Source organism: Corylus avellana, chromosome 4 (assembly GCF_965113065.1).
Source record: "Corylus avellana chromosome 4, dhCorAvel1.hap1.2, whole genome shotgun sequence".
Classification (NCBI taxonomy): Eukaryota; Viridiplantae; Streptophyta; class Magnoliopsida; order Fagales; family Betulaceae; genus Corylus; species Corylus avellana.
This window is the reverse complement of record NC_142493.1, coordinates 3031908-3057458: the sequence shown is the minus strand read 5'-3', so window position 1 is coordinate 3057458 and position 25551 is coordinate 3031908. Positions and strand designations below refer to the sequence as shown.

Genomic DNA, 25551 nt, shown 5'->3' with positions numbered 1-25551 from the left:
TGGATTTTATAGAACCGCAATAGGTATGGTTTAAAAATACAAATCATGGTACCGAAGAATACGTATTTCTTTGGGATAACTGGATAAGTTATCAGTTTTTATTTTTTATTTTTAAAATCAATAAAAACAAAGTAAATCAATAAATAAATATATATATTTTTTTTGGCAACACAAATAACATACTAGATTTAGTAAAAATGATAAGAACGTAATTCTAATATACCCTGACCAATTATTTGAATTTTAAGAATTTTAATTGAAAGCTTAAAACATTTTTTACTGTTTTACACTTTTACTCCATCACCATTTTATTTGGATGGTTTGGTATGATTTACATTGGAGCAATAGTAAAAATCCTTCAATTAGAGTGCTCAAATTGCAATGCAAGCGATGTATTTGAAGTACCTAATTGCAAGAGATCTTAATCCTCATAAGTCCTAATTTTTATGCTTTTCAAGTAAAAATTTTTGTAATATATTTCATATATTCAAGGATGTATGTGTTGTCTCATCATTTTAATTTTTTAAATAATATAATACCATATATACCGTTAGATTTAGATTTAATAAAATCTAAACAATAAAAGAGAGTACCATATATATAGATTATAGGGTTAGATTTAATAAAATAAAATCTAGATCGTAAAATAAATCTTTTTCATTTAACTTGAAACCGAGATATTTTGGTAGGGGAAGGAAAAAAAAAAAAAAAAAAAACGTTGAAAGATCTTGATGGCAGATAATTATGTTGCAAGTTGTAAGTTTAACGGTAGTGGCAAAGAAAAATTCAAAAGCCGAACAGAAATTTGCTTTAGTCACGTTGATTTAAATTTTAAAATTGAATTGATAATGGAAATTGAAAAGTTAAATAATAATAATAATAATAATAATAATAATAATGAGTGGATAAGTATCTTAGAAGTTAGAAGTTAGAAGTAACGGGTGCTGAATTTCGGGTAATTACCAAACTACCTACCTAATACAACGGTTGTTGTTGTTGGTGCGAATAATTTGTAGTCTGATAATTAGTCAACACAAAGCGTTGGTTTAAGACTTTCCTTGCTTTTGCTTTTCCTCATATGGAAAAGACGTTATATCCAAATTTGACCAACGTGATGTTATTTTCTATTTCTTTTTTCTTTTTTCCTTTTTTTACTTAACTTTTTCAATTAGATTTGGATGTCGGTGAATTATTTTATTGTTTAATTATTCGTAGTCAGTCCTATGTAGACTAAACACTAATAACACTTCAGTCATATATATTACATTTCTTGAGCACAATGCTCACCAAATTTAGTAAGCAGTGTAGCATCTCACTAGTTATTTTTTTGTTAAAGTAACTAGCCGGATGTGAATCTTTTTTCACCTAAATTTGCATTTCATACGGCCAAAATAACATTTGGCTTGCCGAAAAGTATTAGAGAGCTAAACAAATGAACTCAGAAAAAATTTTAAACTGACATGGCAAGGGTTTTTAAATTAAAAAAATACAATTCTTTCTCCTTTCTTTGCGACTCATGGTCTGCCACGTCAGTTTCAAAAAATTTCTGGGTTTATTTGTTTGGCTCTCTAGCACTTCTCTTGGCTAGTTATATGTAAAATGTAAATGCCCATAGGCGCTCATAGGTGTTAAAAGTCGGTTAGTATTTGCGATTTTAAAAAGTGTTATAAAATATTGCGTTTTAAAAACACACCCATCGCCTACAATTTGAAAAAACATAGTTTTCCACTTTTTTTAAATCGAATTTTTTTTTTTAAAAAAAAAAAATGACTCCCAAAGGATTCATTTTCCAAAACCAAACTTTTTTTTTCTACGAAATGGTAATACCAAACGCACTTTTAAGTCTTATATTAGTTCTTTATTAGACGAGACTTAACTTTATAAATAATTCTAGAAATTCTAATTGCAACTTAATTAGTCATTTTGAAATTATAGTACATATGTTGCTAGCGTTTTTTGCTGGATCAATACAAATAGTATTAGAGCCACCAAGAAATGACATGGATGACAAGGATTTAAAGGAGGTTGTAATACAATAGTCTCACATTGAAAAAAATGAATAAGACACATAGAGTGGTGAGAAAATTATTGTGGCACTTGAGCATACTAAGTCCCACATTTGTTATTTGCTATGTGAGACTAAACTTTATAAGTGATTTTATGAAGCTCAAATTATAACTTAACTAGTCTCTTGAAGTTATAGTAGAGAAATAGCTAGCGTTTTTCTTGAGTCATTACAAACATCTGTTTTTTATATATCATGTTTGTTAATGTATTTTAGAACTCTATTTTGTTCTTAAAATAGAATAAAACACTAATGTTTGCCAACATCTTTCTCTTTAAGAAAAAAAAAAAAAGAAAAAAAAAAAAAAGAAAAATTGTGATGGAAGAAAGTTATCTAAAATTGTCTTTAATTTTTTTTTTTTTTTGGAACAAAATTTATGATATGACATGTATTGAGACATTTATCGATCATATAATATGACACAAGTATTCTAATTTCAACAGGTCTAATTCTAACAGAAACTGAACCCAAGTTGAATGCTTTGATCATGATTTACGTTGTTTAGGAGGTGGTCCTCAAAACATATACTAATAAAGCAAATTTATTAAACTGTTTCCATGAAGAATATTTTGGTCACATAAATTTGTATTGGTCCCTTTTGCTTTTAATTATGTAATTTGCCAAAAATAGGCATACGAGCTATTATTAAAACCCTAGTTTAACAAAAAGCCATGATAGTGCGTGAAACCCATATCATTCCAACTGTGAAATGGATTGTGAAGATGGTATAAACAAATAGCCACATGTATATGCAATTTACACGTGATAGAGATTACAGAATAATCAAGAATGCATGTCTTCTTTGCCAATAAAATAATGACCATTGCTTTCCCTAGGTAGAGCACATGTTGCACCCTTGATTACGCATGGTGAGGAAGAATCAAACCCTGGATACAATACTCCCACACCTCAATCAAATGTTAGGTTTTAATTCTATTTTAATCCTAAGATGACACAATTTGTGTGACTCTTGATATTTGTGAGAATCAAATGTTCTCAAATGACAAGTTCTAGCAAGATATTGTTAGCAATTCATATAATAAATATGAGAGATATTCTTATGATGTCTACCCGTTCAAACAAATTTCGAGTAGTCTACTCATCTTTTGAAGTAGACTATTAACAATTCGGACAAAAAAATTGCTGAGAATGCTGATGAATCCTAGCGACCACAATCCTACCTTCTTGCCAATTTGTGGTTTAAAAAGGGCTTTGGATAATGGGTTGTGCAGTAAAAGGGATTATTATAAGGAAGATTTGCACGTGGTTGAGAAGAATCGAGGATGTTTCCTTTGGTGATTTAATTAATGGGTATGAGAGGAGATAGAGGTTATTGCTTTCCCAAGGCATTGCACATGCAGTTGCTTTTATTAGCCCATTTGTCTCCAAAAGGGTAAATAATGCTTGAAGCTCAAGGTTGTAGCTATAATTTCTGCATTGTATTTATATGTGAGGCAACAAAGTCATCAAAGCAGGCAGGTAAAAGTTCTATGATTGCTTGATCGAGATTTCAAAAGATTGAGCTTTTTAATTTTAACTATATATTGAAATTATAAAACAACTCAAAAAAAAAGAGAAGTTTTCTCTCACTTTTTTTTTTTTTTTTTTTTTTTCCGGGGAGGGAGAAGGATATATATATTTCTAAATTTGTTAGTTTTTTTTCAAATTTGCTTGCATCCAAACCATCGATTTTGTTAAAAACACCAGTTTTGCCTAGGATAGAAAGGTGGTTACGGTTAATGGTTATTGGCTAAAACAGCTAACCGTAACTGTTTAGGCAATTAGCGGTTAATAATCCCAATAACTGCTTTCTAAAAGAATTTTTTTATTAAAGAAAAAAAAACTAAAATGACATCGTTTCTATAGTAATACGATAATAACCTACTACATACGACATCATTTTATATTTTTATATATATTCAAACACAAAAATAACGTTGTTTCATATATATATTTATAGAGGTAGTTAGCGGTTTTTTCAAAACTTAAAACCGCTAACCGTAACCGCCTAGGTGGTTAGCGGTTTTTTCTAACCACCTTCAAAAGCGGTTAGCGGGCACTTATTTTTTCTGCAAAATCGTAAAGTCAAACACACTCTAAAACATGAGGGCTATTACATTATAGATGATCATATAAGGCGATTGATTTTGCTGTATAAGAGCATTTCTATTAGCTTCCCTTTAATTTTTTCTAAATTTATGGAACAAAACTACTTTTTACTTTAGATATACTTCACAGTAGTTTCCTTTATATTTTCCTATGTCACATAAATATTATTTCTTTACAAAATATAAATTTCTACTTACCCTCAACCCTTTTACTAAATTCCAATACAATCTTCAATAAAAGGTAAAGATACGAGAGAGGAGAGAGAAACAATTTATTAAACTTTTGGTTCCCCATATATTGAGTAGAACGATAACATTTCTAATACTTATAGAACTGATAAGAAATCTGTTGTAAGTGATTTTTTTTAAAAAAACATTTATCTTATATGTAGGGAATGAAAGGGGTTATAGGGAAGCTAATATGGTATGCATGATGATCTTGGATTTCATTCCATAAGTTTTAGCAGTTAGATTTAAGAACTCAAAGTTAATCCTTTCATCTTGTATTCTTTTTAAAGTAAAAGGGGAAAGACTGTTTTAATGGGAATAAGCTCTGTTTAATAACACCTTTTTTTTTTTTTTTTAATAATAATAAATAAATAAATAAAAACAAACAAACAATTTAAAACATTTTTACTGTTAAAACTATTTTTACATTTATATCACATCAACACATTCTTTCAAACATTTTTTATTTTTATTTCAAAAAAAAAAAAGCACATTCTTAAAAGCATTAATCTCTTCAATAATCCTCGTTTTTAATTTTGTGGCCTTGTTTTAAAGACATTTTAATGCCAGACTGGAGTAATGATATAAGGAGGGCTATAGTCTTCATAGAGTCATCTCAAATATGATGTAACATTTAAAATTACCATTCAATTTGATATGATCATTTTTGAATTTTAAGCTATTGGTGATTTTAAATGCCACATCATATTTAAAATGACTCTACGAAGACTCTTTAATCCTCCTTATATTATTACTCGCGAGACTACGTAAGCGATAGGGCCTAGATAGTATGACACAGCTAGAGTTTGTTATCACAATAATTACAAGTAATTTGTGGCATGTGGAGTGGAGATTCAAAATCACGAGATTAATAAAAGATTCTCTCTTGCACGTCATACTTATTCTATTTTGTCATGCTATAAAACCAAATAATTTGATCCTTTTTGTAAAGGTAGACTCATAAATATTTATTTGGAGTCCATGCTTTACTTATTTTTATTTTTTCTTTGAATAGAAATGCAAAATTAAGATATGTGATTACACTGACATAAAAATATGCGTTATTTGATATAAAAATTTGCTAAAAACTCATTGTGGCATTTGTGTGTGTATATATATATTATTATTATTTTTTTTGTAAAGTTCACATAACCCCCTCTAACTACTACCCCAATGACAATCTACCCTCAAAACTATTAATTATGACAATTTACCTCATAAACTACCAAAACAATGACAATGTACCCCCAATACTAGCAAAATGACGAAATTACCCCTTTAGAATTTTCAACAAGACAAAAATACTCTTAAATTTTTGAAAAGAAAAAAATTAAATTTTTGTATTTTTGTTTTTATTTTATTAAGGGTAATTTTCATCATTTTATTAAAATTAGAGGTACATTGTCATTGTTTTGTTAGTTTGAGGGGTAAATTGTCACAATTGATAGTTTATGGGGTAGATTGTAATTAGAATGGTAGGGGGTTATGTGAACTTTATCCCCTTTTTTTTTTTCTTTTAATCAATGAGAGAGAAGGAGAAAAAAGGTTGTTGTGGCATGGTATATCATATATGGTATGCAATAAAAGCAAATAAGTCCTTACTCTTAACTTTTAACTTCTGTCCAAATGAGGGGGGAGGGGGATGTGGATTTGACAAGGCATATTAATGGATTGTGTCAAGATTTTGGATGAAAGTTGAGAGCACAGACCTATATGATATATGTGGATTCGACAAGGCATACTAACGGATTCCGTCAAGATTTTGGACGGAAGTTGAGAGTAGAGACTTGTTTGCTTTTATTGTTGACCTTAGTGAGTTTTCATCAAATTTTTATGCCGCGGAAAGTTTATTGCAAATTGGTGTAACAAAAGTACTAATATAACATTTTTCCCAAAATAAAGTTTTATGGTTCATTACATTTTAAGGAGAAATGAACATGATTAGGTCTTAAACTAAATGCATTCAAGATTTTCAATAGTTCAGCCAAATATGTTCATCAATTTAACCTGGAGTTTATATTAATGTTGTAAGCCATCTTAGAAATGATTGTAAATGGCCTACAGATTCTATCTTGAAACATCAAAACAAGTGGGTGAGTTGGTGTATGTCGATTTCCACTGGGATTAAAAAATTCACTGTCCCTTAATGCTGTGGCTCATCTGAATCTTCTGTAAAGTTGATGATAAGCTTGATGATATCACCAATCAAAATCTTATGTTCAAAAACTGTATGCTCTAAAGAACAAATAATACATGTGAAAATTGCATGTTCTAAAGTCATATGTTAGTTTAAGAGAATGGTTGAAAAGATTTCCACCAACTCAATTTGGACAAAAACTTTCATTAAAAAGAAAAAAGTAGTAAAAAAGAACAGAATTCAAGAATGAGACTGAAGTTTGTGACACATCTGTAGGCATGGCTTTCTAATTTCAAAACATTTTCTTGCAGCCAACATCCCTCAATGTTCACCCTCTGGAGCAAACATGAAGTTTCCATCAATGAAAAGCTTTTCCCAAAAAAGAAAAATCAACTAACAGCATACGAATGGAAGTTGGACAATCATCAAGCATTCTTCACAAATCGGCTAGTACTCTCATCCCAATCTAAAAACAACTACCTAGAGTTGGAGGCTTGGTTTCCAGAGGTAAGGCAGAAGAGGCTTTCCTGCCTGTGCTCGGATCATTTCCCAATCATTCTTGAGCTGGGAGATGTGTCAAGAGGAAAATGCCGTTCAAATTCAAAAATATATGGTTTAAAGCGGAAGGGTTTGTGGCTCTAGTGAAACAATGGTGGGACTCATATGTGTTCCATGGTACGTCGAGCTTTGTTCATGCTTGCAAGCTCAAGGCCCTGAAGATGAATTTAAAGACATGGAATGAGGAAGTGTTTGGCAACATTGGCAGGAATAAGAGGATGCTTCTTGAAGAGCTCTGGTTAATAGATGTGAACGAAGAAAGTAGGGCCTTGGATGCGGAGGAGGTTATGAGGAAGGTGGAGGTGGTTCGAGAGTTAGAGAATTGCACCCTCATGGAGGAGGTGAGTTGGAGGCAGAAATCCAAGGTGATGTGGTTGAAGGAAGGCGATAAGTGTACTAAATTCTTTCACTCCATAACCAACTTGAATAGAAGACACAACTCTATAGATACTCTTATGATTGGAGACAATCCCTCCTCAAATCCGACCGAGATTAGTGAACACATTGTGAAGTTCTATCAAAAACTTTTTACTGAGCAATGCCATTGGATGCCTATGGTTGATGGTATTTCCTTTGATTCCATTTCGGAGGTTGAGGCTAGTTGGTTGGAGAGGGACTTTGAAGAGGATGAGGTTAGAAAGGTAGTGTTTAAAATGAATGGCAATAAGGCACCAAGCCCCGGTGGGTTTTCTATGGCCTTCTTCTAGACTTGCAGGGAGGTTGTGAGGGAGGATACTATGAAGGTGTTTAGTGCATTTCATGTAGGAGGGATGTTCGAGAAGAGCCTCAATGCTTATTTCATTTCGCTTATTCCCAAGGTTCCCAGCGTTATCAACCTCAAAGACTTTCGGCTGATTAGCCTTGTGGGAGGTATCTACAAAATCATAGCTAAGGTCTTAGCAAATAGACTAAAGGTAGTTCTGTATAAGATTATATCCCAGTCGCAAAGCGTTTTTATTAAGGATAGGCAAATTCTAGATTCTATCTTGATTTATAATGAATGCCTTGATAGTCAGTTGAGATTGGGGGAGCTAGGGGTTATTTGCAAAATGGATCTAGAAAAAGCTTATGATCATGTGAATTGAGATTTCTTGCTATATTTGCTGAAGAGGTGTGGATTTGGGGGGATTTGGTGCTCTTGGATAGAACATTGCATTTCTTTGATGCGGTTCTCGATTCTGGTCAATAGTTCTGCTAATGGTTTTTTTAGCAGTTCCAGGGGTTTGAGACAAGGGGACCCCCTGTCTCTTCTGTTGTTTGTTTTTGTAATGGAAGCCTTAAGCAGGATGATTTCGGCAACAGTTAATGGGGGGCTATTAGAAGGCTTCAAAGTTGGTAATGTTACGTTTTCTCATCTTTTGTTTGCTGATGATACCTTAATTTTTTGCAATGCTATGCCCGCCCAGTTACGCTATTTGCGGAGTTTATTTTTGCTGTTTGAAGCTGCCTCCGGTCTGAAGGTTAACTTGGCTAAGTTGGTGTTAATTCCAGTGGGGAATGTGGTGGATAGGTTAGCCAGTATTCTAGGGTGTGGGGTTGCCTCTTTGCCAATAAAGTACCTTGGTTTGCCGTTGGGGGCCTCTTTTAAGGCCAAGCATATTTGGGATGAAGTTATTGAGAAGATAGAACGTCGGTTGGCCAGTTGAAAAATGTTGTATTTGTTGAAGGGGGGCAGGGTCACGTTTATCAAGAGCACTCTTGCCAACTTGCCTACTTACTATTTGTCTCTTTTTCCTATTCCGGCTAGTGTTGCTAAGCGCATTGAGAAGATACAGCGGAATTTCTTTTAGGGTGGGCTAGGCGAAGAATTCAAGTACCATCTGGTGAAGTGGTCGAAGGTTTGCACTCCGATTAAGGAGGGCAGATTGGGTATTAGGAACTTAATGGTGTTCAATCATGCTTTGCTAAGGAAATGGTTGTGGCAATATGGATCGGAGAGAGATACTTGGTGGAGGGTTGCGGTGGATGCAAAGTTTGGAAGTTTATGGGGAGGGTGGTGCTCTATGGAGACGGGAGGAACTTTTGGGGTGAGGTTATGGAAGAACATTAGGAAAGGGTGGGACAATTTCAAAGGGTGGGACTTTGGGGGTGGGGGTTATGGGACTAGGGTTCGATTCTGGCATAATTTGTGGTGTGGTGATACGGCTCTCAAGATAGCTTTCTCAGGTTTATTCAGTATTACTTGTGCAAAAGACACCTCAGTTGCGGCACATTTGGAGGTGTTGGGTGGCTCTAATCAGTGGAATGTTAGTTTTTCTGGAGAGGCTCATGATTAGGAGGTGGATGTATTTGCCTCTTTTTTTCAGGTGTTGCATTCTGCACGAGTGAGATAAGGGTGTGAAGATAGGTTGTGGTGGATCTCCTACAAAAGAGGCCGTTTCAAGGTCAAGCTTCTCTTTGCTTCCTTGGCACATACTGAAGGGAGGCGATTCCCTTGGAAGAGTGTGTGGCGAACACAAGCACCTCTGAGGGCGATTTTCTTTGTTTGGTCAGCGGCATTGCGAGGTAACTTATGCTTTGTGGAGTGCCTTTTTTGGTCGGTTTGGGTTGTCTAGGATGATGCCGAAACGGGTTTCTGATTTACTCGCCTGTTGGTGGTCTTCAGGGAGGAGGGGGAGTGCCGCGGTTTAGAAGATGGTGCCTACTTGCTTTTTTGGTGTTTATGGAGGGAGAGAAATAATAGGTGTTTTGAGGACTTGGAAGGGTCATTGGAAGACATATTATCCTCTTGCTTTCATACTTTGCACCTTTGGACTGTTGCACATGTTTTTCCGGTGTCGATTAGTTACGACAATTTTCTTGATCGCTTTTCCCTTTCTAGCTAGGTGATCCTTTTGTATACTCTCGGTGTACTTGAGGGCGCCTTTACGCTTTCAATAAGATTGACTATTACTTATCAAAAAAAGAAAAACCTACCTAGGAGGCAAGAAATATTTATGGGCATAACAGCAGTTTCTCGCATGTATTCTCCTCTTTGGTCTAGTGATCCTGAAGGGGATGGAAGAACCACTCCCTAAAAGACCAAGCAGCAAGTTGCACCCTAATCAATACCTTACTCAAAAGCCTCAAATGGGGATATAGGTTGACAGTGATGAAAGTAAACATATTGACATCATTTGAGTCGAAATGAATCTTCTAATTATCAGCAAAGGAATAACCTGTGGGGAAAAACCCAAGCAATTCCACATTGACCTCATAAATGTAGGAGAAAGAGACCGATAAAAGGAAAGAATAACCACATGCATCTAACAAAAAGAAGGCATAGGTTTTGCCAGGCGCCATAACCAAATATTGAAGGCAACCAATTTCTATGACAAGGACGGAAAGAACCCATAAGCAATCAACTATTTATAACAAAAACAATAATCATTATATGGAAGCACATAAAACAGGAATTTCAGAAAAAAAAATATAAACCAGCCAACCAAGATATCTGAAATTTATGAACAAGATCATGAGAGTCTGTCAGCTAATGACACAGATCAAGAAAATTGGTGATGGTAAACAGCCGCCCTTAAATTTTTTTATCTGACTAAACCTTACAAAATATGAAACCCAAAATTAAGGCAAAATTCCTAGCACAGTAATGATTTTAAGTGGTGTTTTCTCATCAAGGAAACTAGTAAAAAGAAAAATAAAACATTTATAAATAAGATAATTATACTGACCGAGTAGTGTACAATACAAACGAATTCCAAAACTCCTCAATTACTCTGACTGCTTCCACTTATGAAATAGACCATGGTCAGGTTATTGGGGAAAAAATGCTTATTTGTCTTGCTTGCTCATCCCTCCTGGGAAGCAGACTTCTAGTTGTTAATCAAAAGGAGGTATCTGTGATGCAGCTGTATGATAAAGAATGCCCTTTTTCTTGAAGGCTATTCAGGTTCCAGTTCCAGTGTTACTGCTATCATTGAGTTCTTGGAAGAAAGTTTTTGCAGCTTCATATGTAGACCAGCAGATAGCTGCAGCAGGAGCATGGAAAAGCATCCGTGGAACCCATCCCCGCATGAGTCCTCTGTATCCATCCTTTTTAACTATTGTTTGAAGAACATCCCCAATTGAGCCACTTGTAAATCTATCACAGCCGCATACACCCTGTACAACCAATTAAATGTTATGCATCCTGAATGATTAGTCACTAACCATCACACAGGTCATCTCAAGAAATTACAGATTACGTAATAAACATTTACCAATGAATATATATATATAGTTGGTTTTCAAAACCCTTTTCTTTTCCTTTTTCTTTTCCAATTGTTCATTTTTATTCCTAATATTGTTGAAGGGTACAGTTCATAATTGAGCAGGACATTGGAACCAAATATTTTGATGCCCTCATGAGCACTATCAATGATTTTTAATTTTTAATTTTATAGTTTCACTATCAATGAATTTGTAATAGGTAACTAGTGCCTGTCTTTATTACTCTAGTTCTTTTGTTCCATGCTTCTTCCTCAAGAGATGGAAAGTGTACTACCACTCGGTCATGAAAGAAATTTAATTACAAAAGTTTCATTCCACCATGATGGCTAATTTGAGAAATCAAATTTCATGACCAAACACAAAAGTCATGTACACAGTAAAGCATGAAAATCTTTTGAATAAAACCATTCTTTCAGGGGAACAATCACTACCCAATTCCTAGTAAAGATAAGTATAATTCAGGTATAAAATAGCAGTAACATCTACGTACATTAAGATGGGAATGGATCCTCTCCATTTCATCCATTTAGTGCAATTAAGAGGGTATACCGTACACTTGTCCAAAACATTTTGCCCAAAAAAACAAATGGACAATATTACTCTCCTAAATGCACTAAATGGATGAAATGGAGAGGATCCTTTTCCAAAGTAAAGACTCGCAATCCATTCCCAATAGTGATCAATGAGTAGCTTGTGTTCGTTAGCAAAAAAGGTAAAAAATTTACAATCACTGCATGCAACATCCCTCTTACGTATGCCATATATTGCATATGGAGTACTTACCTAAAAAATCAACCGGAAGCAATTGTTTTCATGCATAATTGTTTATCGAAGTGCTAAACATGTGCAACAAATTTTTCAAATTAGATTTCTAAGAGAGAGCAATACATGTTGCTTCTGCACAGTTGTGTTCCTACCTTAAAATTCAAAAGCTACAAACATAGATATACTAATGCCGGCAACACCACTGCCTAAGATAAGCCCCAAGTACGAACAAAACCTTAAAAACCAAACACACACCGCAACCACAAAAGAAACCAATATTATACCTGACACTGCAATTGGGTCTTGACCACATCTAGGGGCGTGGTCACCAACGCAGCCAAAGCCCCAGCAGCGGCACCAGCGGTGGCATGCACGGCCAACCGCTCATCGCTCGCACTCTCTGGCGAGATCTCCATCAACCCCTTCTTCGCCGCCTCATATGTCGAAAAGTGCACGGCTGTGAACGGTGCGTTCATGACCACCGTGGTCCTATACGACGCGTAGAACGCTCTAAACCCCTCCTCTTTCAACACCCTCTTCACGCAATCCCAGACACCCCGATAGGGACTATTGCTCAGCTGAAGCCTCTGCTTCACCATATCCATTGGCGTGAAAACGGCATCGCTCGCCACAGTCGCGCATACGCCCGAGACGGCGTGCGCCGCCGAGTTGTTTGGGTTCCCACTTGAGAAGTACTTCTTGCACACCTCGTAGACCGAAAAGTATACAGCGTGGGCCGGTCCGGCACCGAGACCCATTGCGCCGATTCCCCTGTAGAGCCCGGCGGGACCCTCGGATCTCAGAATGGACCGGAGGGCTTGCCGGACGCCGACCGACTTGACCGGGCATGATCCCATAGCCTGCATGTGGGTCTTCACGGTGTCGACCGGGTACATGGCCATGTGCTCGACCATGCCGGCGATTGAACCGGCGATCATAAACTGCCAGAAGTGGAGACCGTCGTGGGCCGAGACGGGGAGCTCCGGGTGGAAGTCCGGCGGCTGCGATACCGGCCGAAATTCCGGGTTTTGGAACTTAGCCGTGGCGTCTGTGGCCATGGAGACTTGGTGTTTGAGAAGAATTTTCTTTGGAAAAATTGAATTTCGTTGCTTCGAGGGCTTGGGAAATTAGGGTTTCGGATTGAAGTCAAAATTAGGTATTTAGCTGCCATACACAGATAGGTCAGGGTGAGGGCTGGAGATAAGAGAGCTTGGGGAACAAGTGACAATTGGCATAGGGGTTTTGTAGTCGTTGATGAGCTTTGAACTTATAGCATGTCAGGATTTTTGGTTGTCGCTTTTGACAAGGTTGGCTAATTATTAAGGTTCCAAAGAATTAGGAAATTTAGGGTTACTTTTACTGGGAGGAAATTAGACAAAATGGGAAAAGTGATTTTTATTTTGGTCAAATTAAAAAAACTTAAGATTTTGGTTTAGATAAATATCATTTGATTTTGTGTAATAAACAAATACCAATTCTACAGACAATTTTGGGGTTTGGAAGGATAAAAAATGGTCATAGCATTGACCATTTATATAGATTAGGATAACAGTACTCCTTGTTAGAAAATGAAAAGAAAAACTAATTCAATCTTTATTTAAAAAAGAAAATCCAATCTTTATTTGAAAATGGTTTTTTTCTTTTTTCTTTTCTTTTAAAAGCGTAATACTAGAAGCTGGAAAATATTTTTAAAGGTAATAAATAGTGTGATAAATTATTTAATTAAAGATAATAATTAGTATTTTAAATTTTGTATACAATGATTCAAAAAAAAAGAGTAATGTTAGATGCGATCTTTTTATCCTCCTAAAATTCTCCTAAAGTTGATGTGACTCTCAAAATCACTATTGAATCAAAATTCAAGTATGATTCATATAAAATTTAATTGTGATTTTAAAAGCCATATCAACTTTATGAGAATTTTAGGAAGATAAAAAGATGATACCTAACATTACTCTAAAAATTATTAGGAATCCTGATATATCATAGGATTTAACTTCAATGCAGATGGGCCTTAAAACCCAACTTTTGCAGCCCCCAATCACAAACCGTCACATAAGCAAAATGCACAAAACTATCTTACAACCTAAAACACTAAATTTTTCATTATTTCTTCTTCTTTCCCATTTCTTCCTTCCTGTCGACAACCTATCCCATTTCTTTTTCTTGTCATTTAATAGAGAAAGAGTGAATCTTCCATTTAATAGTCATTTTCCCCGGCGTTAGGGTGATAAAATCCCTTAACGGTTAACTTTCCACCCCTAGGCTTTAGATTTGAATCAAAAAACGAGTTATGTGACATTATGAACAAGTTTTAAGGTATTATAAATGATTTTTGAGGCATTAAAAATGGATTTTGGGCATTAGAAATGGGATTTTTAGGTTGGTTTTTGTGGGTTTTTCGGCGGATTAAGTGAGTTTTCTGGTGGGTTCTCATAGGTCTGCTCGTGGGTCTCGCTAGACCCACATCGAGGTCCGGCTAGACCCACGGTATGGGTCTCACCAAACCCATGCCGGGGTCCGGCCAGACCCACGACGAGATTGATCTGGTGCTTTTGTTCCCAGTTTTATTTTTTGCATTTTTCTTAAATGGATGGAGTGTTACAAGGTGGTTGGATGCTATAAAACACCACTTTTAAGGCATGACTGCATGGTAAGGGCTCTCTATATCATAAGAACATAAATTTCTTCCAAACCTTAAGGAAATATTCTCCAACCTATTTAAAATAATGACAAGTATTTATAAACATTTAAAACGCACATTAAATTTAATCTAAGTTAATAAATTGCTATTAATGATATTAAAAATTTAATGTATCAACACTATTTTAAATGGGTTCCTTCAAACTGACTTGGAGAAAATTTCTATTCATACCAATGTCATTTTTGTAGTCATTGTGCTAAAACAAACATCTATTTGTCGTAATTTTAAGTCTTTCTACCATTTTCCCCGTATTATTGACACATTGATGAGTATCTTTTGTGTAAATTACTACATTTCCTGCAGAAAATGCAAAGCTTTACGAGTATATGAGCAGTTTTATTGAGCTCCACTCCAGTCTTATTACATTGGACACCCTCCACTGTTAAAAAGATTTCAACATAATTCAGCATCGTCAATTAATTGCCATAAATTTCCAAAATAGATGAATTCATTTTTTTTTTTTTTTTTTGTTTGAAAAGAAAATAGATGAATTCATAAAATCTGTCTAAAGTGACACAAAGGAGATATTATGCAATGCGCGAAATATTAATTTAAAAAAAAATTCAGTGGAGATACTTTGAATTAGTAGAAGTCTCGGGGCACTTTCTTGTAATTAACCATTCATATGTCCATTCACACGAGAACAAGTGAACAACCAACCAAAGATACTCAAACCCTCGAATCTCGATGATTCAAAGCTCTTCGTCTAGTACAAAATTTCAAATTTGAGGGTCAAAAAACTAATTAGGGGTTTTTTTTGGGACGGCGAACATGTCGATGGGGAGGCCCAAGGAGCTTCAGGTGGTGAACAAGCCGGAGCCATCGGCTGGCTCGAAGGCGCTTGTCGAGTACACGCCGCCTGTATTCAAGGAGGAAGAGGAGGACCTGGAGATCAAGCTCCGGCGGATCCTCGACAACGTTCCGGTCCGCGTCAGCAACACCTCCGGTAGCTCCGCCGGTTCCGGCTCCGGAGACTTCCACCAGGTAATATTTCCAAACTTTAAGCGTGTAGTGTTTTATTTTTCTAATTATAGGGCTTTTTGTTACTGATTTGGGAATTTGGTGAATTTTATTGCTTTGTCGTTGAGTTTGGTAGAATACATATATGGAGATAATGTCTTTGTATGAGGGAAGGTACCAAATTTGCATGTGACAAACTGGTTGTGTGAGCTATAGAGAGTGCTTTGGTAATCTAGAGGCACACCCAGAATTCTTGTTAATGTGGGTGTAAAGGGCTTAGCAAGAATTTATGTGATTAGATGAGTAGTAACTCTCGGGCAAAATGGTGATCCTAATAGAAAGATATCGATGTCGAAATATGATTGGTCTATGAATTTTACTGGGTTTTCTCCGACGGTTGATGTGAATGCTTGGATGTTCTGAGGAGGACATCTCCTCTGGTATAGGAAGTTATACGTATGGAGAAAAACTTGTAGAAGATGAGGAGCAGCTGAGCTGGCTGGTAGGTCCTTGGTGCATTATGCTAACTAAGGTTAGATAATGGAGGCAAAAAATAGCAGGTGATATCTACCAAAGTGTGGAAATAGTGAAGACATGTTTGTAAGATTTGCTATCATTTTATTTGTTATTGTAACCCTAGATCGGTGTTGTATGCCTGGTGTCAAGCTGGAGCAGAAGTAGGGAATTCCAATAAGGTTCTCTAATTTACATTGATGTCTTAAATGAAAGGGTTTGAGTACTTTATGTTGTGTATCTAGTATAAGAGATCCATCAGTGTATTGGCTCATGATTATATCACCATGATGGGCACAATCAATGAGATTGATAGTGATGAATGAATGGAATGAATGGGGGGATATACCGAGGGAAACATGGAACATATTTTTGGTTGTCCTGGTGTAATTCAAGGTGTGATTGAGGAAGATAGTATTTATTGAATTAGATAAAGAGGCTGGAATTTACCTAAGGAAATTTAATTTTCGGAATTTTACTAATCAATGTTCAAGTGCTAGCTATCCATGATTCACAAAGTAGACCAGCAACCGAGTCGCAAATGATTGATGAGAACCAAGTGCTCTAAGTGCTGTTAATTCACTTTGGAGCAGAAAGTATCTCTGCCTCCCATAATCAAGGATGGAGGGTAAAGTCATGATTTCAATCGGAGTGTGGGTATGTGAATTGTGTTTACCCATCAAAAGAAATAATGTGCCATGAATGGGTTGTTCCCCCCATCTTTTTTGGTGATTGAAGGGTTTAAATTTGGGATAGACAAAAGCTCTTATTGCAAATTTATGCCATGTATAGGCTTTTCAGAACACTTGGCACTGGGAACATGGGCAAAGCAGGTCATCTGGGCTCTGTGCTCTCCTTGTATGAGTTGGTGTGTGTGTGGACTACAGGATGGAGTGAAGCTTAACTGGTGATCACTTGCCATGTGGACTATTGTAATTGTATCAAGTTGCTGAGCTATGTGATGGGAGACCTTCCCGCATGGTTTGGAGAGCACCGTAAACTTTAATTATTGGTCCTTGGGTAGCAGCAGTCCTGAACATGTGCAAGGATCGAAGAAGCATTGGTCACCACCTAGTCTATTGTTGTGCTGCTTATAAGCCATGGCATTATATCTTCTCTTATATGTGGATTATGGGTATTCCTAAGTTTAATGGAGAACTTGATTCTGGGGTGGTTTGTTAAAGACTTAAGCATGGCGAGTAGCATAACCTTTCTTCCTTTAGTATGTTCTGAAGAAACTATATTAGATACTTTTTAAAAAGTTAAAGAGTTCCTACCTTGCAACCAAGAAGCATTTCGTTAAAATATTTGTAAGTCACTGAGCATAGTTGGTATTTATTCTTGATACTAATTATTTGGACCCTATAAAATACTTTGTTTGATTCTTTTTACTATTTAAAAAAAAAAAAAGTTTTAACTTAACCCGAAAAAAAAAAAAATAAAATAAAATAAAAAGAAAAAAAAAAAAAAATTGATGCATTTGGCTACAAAGTTATTCCTCTTGAATACAGATTGTGTAGAAGGGCTTGTTCTTTGCAGTTACTAGTTATTTTTTACAGTAAAAAATTCAATGTTTGTTAAATTCTCTAGTGTGTCAACCTGGAACCAAACTGGCTGTAGATTGGTACTTATTTTCTCAGGTTACTTGAATCACTTGCTTTTTAGCCTGCATTGGACCTAGCTCCATACTGACCAATAGGTCATAGATTAGGAAATCTGTGATGCACACTAATTTTCTGATTCCTTTTCTTTCAGAAATAAATATATACACAAGTGTGTATATAACCAGTCGAAGTCAGGCAAAAGTTGGAAGCGCCATAAATTGTTAAGCTTTTGATTTAGATGTGATGTTCTATAGCATTCTTAATGCCTAACCTAACCTATTGGCTAATGACATTTTTGGCTCTAGAAAAATATTGATCGGTTTAATGTGTTTTAAACATTTGTAATTTAGCAACAATTTGGTAGCCTTTGGGCTTCAACTTTGGTGATGAAGGGTGGGGATCGCTGCTACTTGGAGAACCTTTACTTTACAAAACCTTTTAGAGGGTGCTTTTTTATTTTTTGTTTGAGAAAGTATTTTGATTTAACATAAATGTGAAAGTAGTTTTGAATATTTTGTGTTTTGGGTTGATTGTTAATACTTTTACTTTTTTCATAGAAATCAAAAAGCTTGGGCAAAAAGCTTTGCCAAACAAACTTAATGTTTACTTATTGTTATTTTCTCATCTGTTTACTTTTTGCATGACATGTGGATGAGTGACTGGTTATGACTAGATGGAGATGCTAGCTGGTAAATTGTTTTACATATCTCATATTCTGTTTTCCCTTGTATTGCTGTTACAACAGTATCGTCAAATGAGACGGAAAGAGCAAGATCGGCTTGCTAGGATGGACGTCGACTACCAAAGAAGAAAAGAAGTGGCTGAATTCAATATGAGAAGGGAGGAAAGAATGAAAGCTGCTGAGGAACGGACAGCGAAGAAGCGTTTGAAACGACAAAAGAAAAAGCAAAGGAAAAAGGGGAAGAAAAGCGAATTGAATGGAGGAGTAGAAGATCATCATAAAGAAGAATCTTCGGATGATGAAGGTGATTCTGATGATGGTGAGGAGGCAGCAAAATGAATGAATAAGCTTCTACCATAGTCTTATTTTCAAGTATTGGCTCAAGATTTACATTAGCATCTTCAAGTAAAAGGACAATGGGGCACGCTAACTTCTTTTGGATTTCGGTTTCTGTATTCTACTCTTTTGCCGTTTGTGGATCAGATAATCTGAAATGGTTGGTTCGATTAGACAAATTTGCTACCCTTCTTGCTGATGGACTGCTGCCTCTTCTACCCAATTGGAATGTCGATGACTTGTGTAGAACATAATGGATTGAGTTTTGTTTGTTTGAGATGTCCATATAAATAAATGGACTGGCAGATCCTACTTTTGAGGTATCCTCATCATTGTATCTTTATTTATTATTTTTATTTTTTAATGACAAGGAACTCCTTCAACGCAGAATCCCTTTGGGATCCATCCCTATCGAGTAAAACTCCAGATACACGATTATGCTTGCAATAAACATGCATTAGGTAATTGAGAAAACTCAAACAACTGACCTCGTGTTATTACACACCAAACAAGCGGCCATTCAAGCTAAATTTATTTCGAACATTTTGATATTATATCTTAACAAATATAAAATGTATATTATCTCAAATGAAGGATTCTTCGTAAAAAATTGTCTGGTGATAGAATTTTGCCTTTATGGATGTACTTAGCTCTTTTACCTTTATTTTTTTTTTTGCCAAATAGTTTTGCATCATTAGACACCTCAATGCCTATTCCCATGGTGCACAAGACACTCACTTTTTCGATTGCTATATGATTTGCAATTGGTATTAAAATTGCCCCATTGACTCAAATTCATGGCCTCCAAGCTTTTTATCTAAGAATTACTTCTACATAAAGTAATATTTTATTTTTTATCTTTAAATTTTAAGCACGTATTATTTTTCAATAATAATTTTTAAATCACTATCTATCTTAAAAGTTTATATTAATAAAAAAATATATATTTAATTAATAAAGAAAGCGTTATTAATTGCAGCAACGCCACGTGGAAAAGGAAGCATGCGGGAACAAAATCAAGCAATCATTTTGGGGCATGCGAAAACAAAGCGAACATTCAAGTCTTGGCCGCTGTAATAACTCTCGCCGCATCATCTCCACCTATATAATGGTAGCCTTGGTAGGTGTATTTGCATTTCTAAATAGCACAGTGAGGAAACGGTTAACAGACTTCGAGCCCTTCTTTGTACAGAGACATATTTGCCCTGCCAACATCACATTTCCTTCTCTCTCTCTCTCTGTGAAACCCTAAGATTCGCGCCATGGAATCGAACCCTCCTCGTCGCATAAACGTTCACCAGGCTCTCGGCGGTGGCTCAGGTTCTCCCTTTGAATCTATGAATTCATATATACATATATGTAGGTGCGTATAAATACATGTGTATGTATTTATATGTATATTATGTGTTCGTCGATGAATCGGATTCCTCATATAGCTAAAGTTTGGTGTATTTTATGAAATGTAATGATTAATCAACTAATTAGTTAATCAGTTATTAATTTATTGATTTTGTGGATTTGGGTTTTTGATAATGGTAGTTGCTGATGTGCTGCTGTGGAAGAATTGGTATGGAGGGGTTGTGGGGCTGATCTCTACCACGACCTTGTGGTGCCTCTTCCAAGTGGCGGGATATAATCCTCTATCATTTGTGGCAAATGTTCTATTGCTCCTTGTTGTCATTCTCTTTTTCTGGGCAAAATCTGCTTCTCTTCTCAATAGGTATTTTCCCCTTTTATGCATAAGATTACTTTGGTCATTGCTGTTTTCTTGGTGGGGTTCTGTTTGATTTTCAGGAAATTGACAAATCTAGGTAGTGAAGAGATTAGCTATGAATATTTTGTTAAACCCTTTTGTAATGAAGAGATTAGGGTCAAGATTCATAGGAACCATGTTGATGGATGATATGTTGGTTTAATTACATATTGAGAAAACAAGTGAAAAAAAAAAAATGGAAATTTTGAAGCATTTTGACCCAAATTTTCCCAAAATCTGGGTTTCTTTGGAACAATTTATTGTGATATATGCTCTGGACCTTGAATTACCGAGATGGAAAATTCAAAGTTTATGGGATTTTGTTTGGGATAAATGAAATTTGCTTTGTGCTGTGTGATTTATTTAGGCCTCTGCCTCCCATTCCTGACTTGGAAATTTCTGAGGAGTTTGTTGCGAAGGCTGCTGGTGCGATGCAAGTGTGGATCAATCCTGCATTGTCAATCGCACGGGACATTGCGGTTGGGCGGAATTTAAAACTTTTCCTTAAGGTTGGTGCTTTTGTTATGACTCCATGACTTCTTCCTCTTTTTTTTTTTTTTCCTTTGAGAAATTTGATTTATTTACTTTAGTGGTTTTTGTTTTCAGGTTGCTATTGGCTTGTGGATAGCATCTTTTATTGGCGGTCTCTTCAACTTCATTACTCTGGTCTTTATTGGTGAGTTGCTTTGCTGCCCATTATTTAATAAAATGTGTCATCCTTGAAAGACTGCTTGACCGTTCAATTTAATTTCTGCAGGGGTTCTTCTTAGTCTTTCAGTTCCTGTGGTTTATGACAAGTTCCAGGACCATATTAATGAGCAGCTGTGTGTAGTGCTTGGAATCTTACAGATGCAGTATAGGAAAATTGATGATAACCTTCTAAAAAAGATTCCAATATCTTTAAACAAGGAAAAGAAGACACAGTAGGTAAACATAATCTCTCTCTCTGACTTGGCATTGTCATATGCTTACCATAATCTTTGCAAATTCTACTTGGCATGCATTTCATTAATTTAGTCATATGTGTTTTAAAAATTTGGTGCTAAGATAGAATTACAGCAGCATGGATTGAAATAACTTGCAGCACATTATTTGCTACGATCTTACTAGAAATATGAAATTACCTGTAATGGGACGGTGATACACTCAATCAAAATATTATCTTTGGTTTTGAGAAGTCTATCACTAAATACAACATTTAGGTTCCCTTACGTATATTCGTTTTGTCTTCTATCGCCTTTATAGAACCTAGTAGATTTGTTTATATATCAAATATAAAAACTCTAGGCTCAAGTCCTTAAAGGGGTAGCTCAATCGGTAGTGGACCACGCCTCATGAAGTGTAGGTCACTAGTTCGAATCCCTTTTCCCCCTTCCCTTGTGTGGATATATCAAAAAAAAAAAAAAAAAAAAACTCTAAGCTCAATGTTTGATATCTGCTAACTGAATGTGTTATCTAGTTTTGTAAGAGTTTCTTGAATTGTGTTTATTAATGTGAACTTTCACGTTTTTGGAGTATTTAATGCTCGTAATATCTCAAATTAATTTAAGATTAAGGATTATACTTGGCGTGATAATTGAATTCTGATATTGATTTAGAACATTGGACTTGGAAGGTCAACTCTGTGTTGTAAGAGTTGATCACAGGTTCAGAATGATTATGCAATTTACTTATCACGTCTACAACTTTTCTTTCTAATAACGCAATTAGGTTCTATAAATGTGGCATTGAAAAAATTACAATCATACCTATCGTTATTATTCTTCATAGAAAGGTCATGCATCAGTAAATCATTTCTTACAATCTTGATTGAAACAACCACCGTTTGTAGACATTAGCTTGTCACAGAAGGCTTGGTAGTGAAACAATTTTTTTTATTTATTCAAACTTTGAATCTCAGTTATGGTTTTGATGCAATTTAGAACCTAAATTAAGGATGTTAATAATAATTACAAGGCAGCATCATTATGATATTTTTGCATGTATTGTAGACAACATTTGAAATTCGTTTATTGATATATATGATAAGTTGTCCGGGGTTTTCTAGATTAGATGATTAAGATGGTTGCTGCTCAATTGGTAGTTTGTGCTCCCTTACCATATAGATAACTTTTCATTAGTGAGGTTCAGTAGAGGTGGTTTTATTGCTTGGGGGTGTAAGTCTGTTTGTGATAGCAAATTTCTGGTATACAGGTAATGTGTAGGACTACAATTTCTATCTAGGACAATTGTATTGAATACTAATTAGCGAGTTGCCATTCAGTTTGAAGTGGTTTCTTATTACAGGGCCCTCCTTAAATCTATTTTCTTGTTTAGCGCATAATAAATTATGATGGATTGATCCTACTTTTGCATTAAAAAAAAAAAGAAGGAAAAAGAATAGGATACATTGATTTTCGATGACTGCTATGATGTTTTATTAAGTGTGTTGTCCCAAATAATTTCTGGCCTTCTGAGAAGACAATTCAGCACCAAACGGTATTATACAATATAATGACAAGCATGCTGTGTTTGGTGTCTGTCTTGTTTTGTGTTTAATGTTTGCATTCAACTGAAAATAAAGGGGCATTTAGTGTTGTTGTCTCGTGTCTTGCATGAAGACCTTTTGTATTCTTTTCCGCTATTGCATCATACTGATCTTTTCATATACCAGTACCTCTAGTTTTATCTTTGTACTTTTTTTTTTTTGACATGTTTGCATAAGAGGGGGGAGGAAAATTCGAACTAGTGACCTCCATTTTATCTTTGTACTTGAGTAGAAATTGAGTAGAAATCTTGTGTAATTTGAGTTGTTATGTTAGCTTTTGGCTACTCTTTTGAAAATATACTGAAGCATATATATATATATATTTGGTGCAGGATATCGGGTAGTTTGGCAAAGTTTGATTAGGAGGTTAGAGATGGGTTTTCAATACATGAAGTCTTTTAGATTTCTGTTTGCCGGGATGCTGTTAGGTCATATTAAGTGCCAGTTAGCATGATTCAAAAAACAAAAGCAATCTCCCACCATTCAGGAGCAGGTCTGACAATACCACATTTTCGAGTGTTCAATTTTTCAGTTTTTGGTTTTCTCTGTTTTTCTTTTCTTCTCCTGGGGAGACAGTTGATAATTTTTGGACTACTGTTCCTTGACCCTTCTGGTTATCTTTCTGTGTTCATCTGCTGTAGATGACATATTGCACTATTGTGAGGGTAAAACTTCCGCTTGGTAATGAAATCTAGAATTTTCAAACTTCCTAGCATCCTTGGTGCAGTACTTCTCCCTATAGTTGTGATGACAATGAAATCATTTTATTTGTATTTGTCCCTGTGGAACCATAGAAGTCTCTGTGGTGGAGATATGAAGGATCAAATAGGGTTGTACAATTTTGCAGAGTATTCCTCATAGTGGTCAAGTGCCTTCATAGTAACCAGCTCGAGCAAAAGAATAATCAAAAACTAAATTGCTGTTGGAAAAGTGGGGCCAACATTAGAAGATAGTCAGAAGAAAGTTTTTGAGTAAATTACACAGTAGCTAAATTGCTTTGTTTCTAAGCCAAGACTCTCGCTTTTATGTCCAATGTAACAAACAATCACCTTTACCTAAACTTAGCTAACTAGTTGAAATTCTTGTTATGCTCGTAACATTGTCTAGAATGTATCTACATCCTTACGAAGCCCATTAATGCAATAAATTGCGTGCCCAATCTATTTTTATTCATTATTTTTTCTTGATTTTTATCAGTGTACTGTTTTATTTTGAAGAACATCCAACATGATGTCTAAATATCTGACTGACGTTAAACATCCATCAAGATGTCCAAGAATGTTTGGGGGTGTGTTAATAATAGAACGACGTTAATAATTTGAAAAATGCTATTTCTTTATTTCTCATTCATCTTCATCTTTTTCTTTTTCTATTTAAATTAACCACTGAATTTGTAAGATCCATATGTAAATCATAACTTACATGAAATGGACAACCTTCTAAATAATATGGTATGGACTCTAGCATTTAGCTTTCAACAATCTAACATTTCTGTGCAAGTTCTAAAATAACATGTCTTTCTTATTCTAATGTATATATCATATATGAGGAGTTTCAAAATGCCCACCACAAAAAAAAAAAAAAAAAAAAACCTGTTATATATATATATAAACCTGTTTTTCCTTCTTTTATATATGTATAAGCTTCACTCTTGAATCTGAAGAATCTCTTCCTATAATACAAAGGTTAAAAATAACATTTCTGATAAAGGAAAAAATGATTTAAATGTTTAATTTTGCAAGAAATAAATATAATTTTTCACCAGCTCTTAATCATAAATATTTTATATCAATGGTCAATGAACATTATATACAATTATTGCTTCACCTAAAAGTGAGAAAAATGCAAATGATGAATTAAATTATATTTACCCAAAAGTCAGATGGTATTGTTAATAGGTAGAACTATTTACACAAAACTATGAAATAAGAAGATTGAGTAATTTAAAAAATAAAATTGAAGACTATAGAGCAAAAACATGTGCTGAACAGAATTCCAACACACCGTTTCGTTCACTTGAATGTCACGCTTCTATTTTGAACCTATTTTGATATTCATTGTTCTATTCTTGGCCAGCATTTTGTTTGTGACAAACTCACTCCCCATGCAAGTAGCATGAATTATAGATATCATATCAATAATGCTTCCTTTTCATTTTGTTGATTTACATATGACTATATGCTATTTAAGAACTTGGTATTCATTTATATGGTTTAAAAGAACAAGTACTTCATGCTTTAAAATTTTATATCAAACCTTAAAACAGTTACCTTCTTCACTTTTCGTTTCCCGTTTAATGTTATATTTTCATTTGATGACTCAATCTAATTCTTTAGCATTCCTTGTTATGTGGTTTCTATATGTGGTAAAAGCAAGTTCTTTGTTCAAAATGAATTAAATATTGT

At 35.1% G+C, this 25551-nt stretch overlaps 3 protein-coding genes across 3 annotated transcripts; 2 read left to right on the top strand and 1 right to left on the bottom strand.

Moving 5' to 3' along the window:
- Positions 1 to 10502: 10502 nt before the first annotated feature.
- On the bottom strand, positions 10503 to 13364 carry LOC132178554 (uncharacterized). Its single transcript, XM_059590997.2, has 2 exons — positions 12352 to 13364; positions 10503 to 11194 (listed from the first exon to the last, which is right to left on the bottom strand). Exons 1-2 carry the CDS (start codon positions 13123 to 13125, stop codon positions 10979 to 10981), a joined length of 990 nt encoding a protein of 329 aa, XP_059446980.1. The 5' UTR covers positions 13126 to 13364; the 3' UTR covers positions 10503 to 10978.
- A 2017-nt stretch (positions 13365 to 15381) lies between these two features.
- On the top strand, positions 15382 to 19250 carry LOC132178555 (PRKR-interacting protein). Its single transcript, XM_059590998.2, has 2 exons — positions 15382 to 15755; positions 18594 to 19250. The coding sequence occupies exons 1-2, from the start codon at positions 15543 to 15545 to the stop codon at positions 18867 to 18869; spliced, it is 489 nt and encodes a 162-aa protein (XP_059446981.2). The 5' UTR covers positions 15382 to 15542; the 3' UTR covers positions 18870 to 19250.
- Positions 19251 to 20020: 770 nt separating this feature from the next.
- Positions 20021 to 24335, top strand: LOC132179622 (Reticulon family protein). The gene is made up of 6 exons (XM_059592363.2): positions 20021 to 20186; positions 20406 to 20586; positions 20987 to 21128; positions 21226 to 21295; positions 21377 to 21546; positions 23479 to 24335. Exons 1-5 carry the CDS (start codon positions 20129 to 20131, stop codon positions 21544 to 21546), a joined length of 621 nt encoding a protein of 206 aa, XP_059448346.1. The 5' UTR covers positions 20021 to 20128; the 3' UTR covers positions 23479 to 24335.
- The last annotated feature ends 1216 nt before the right edge of the window (positions 24336 to 25551 follow it).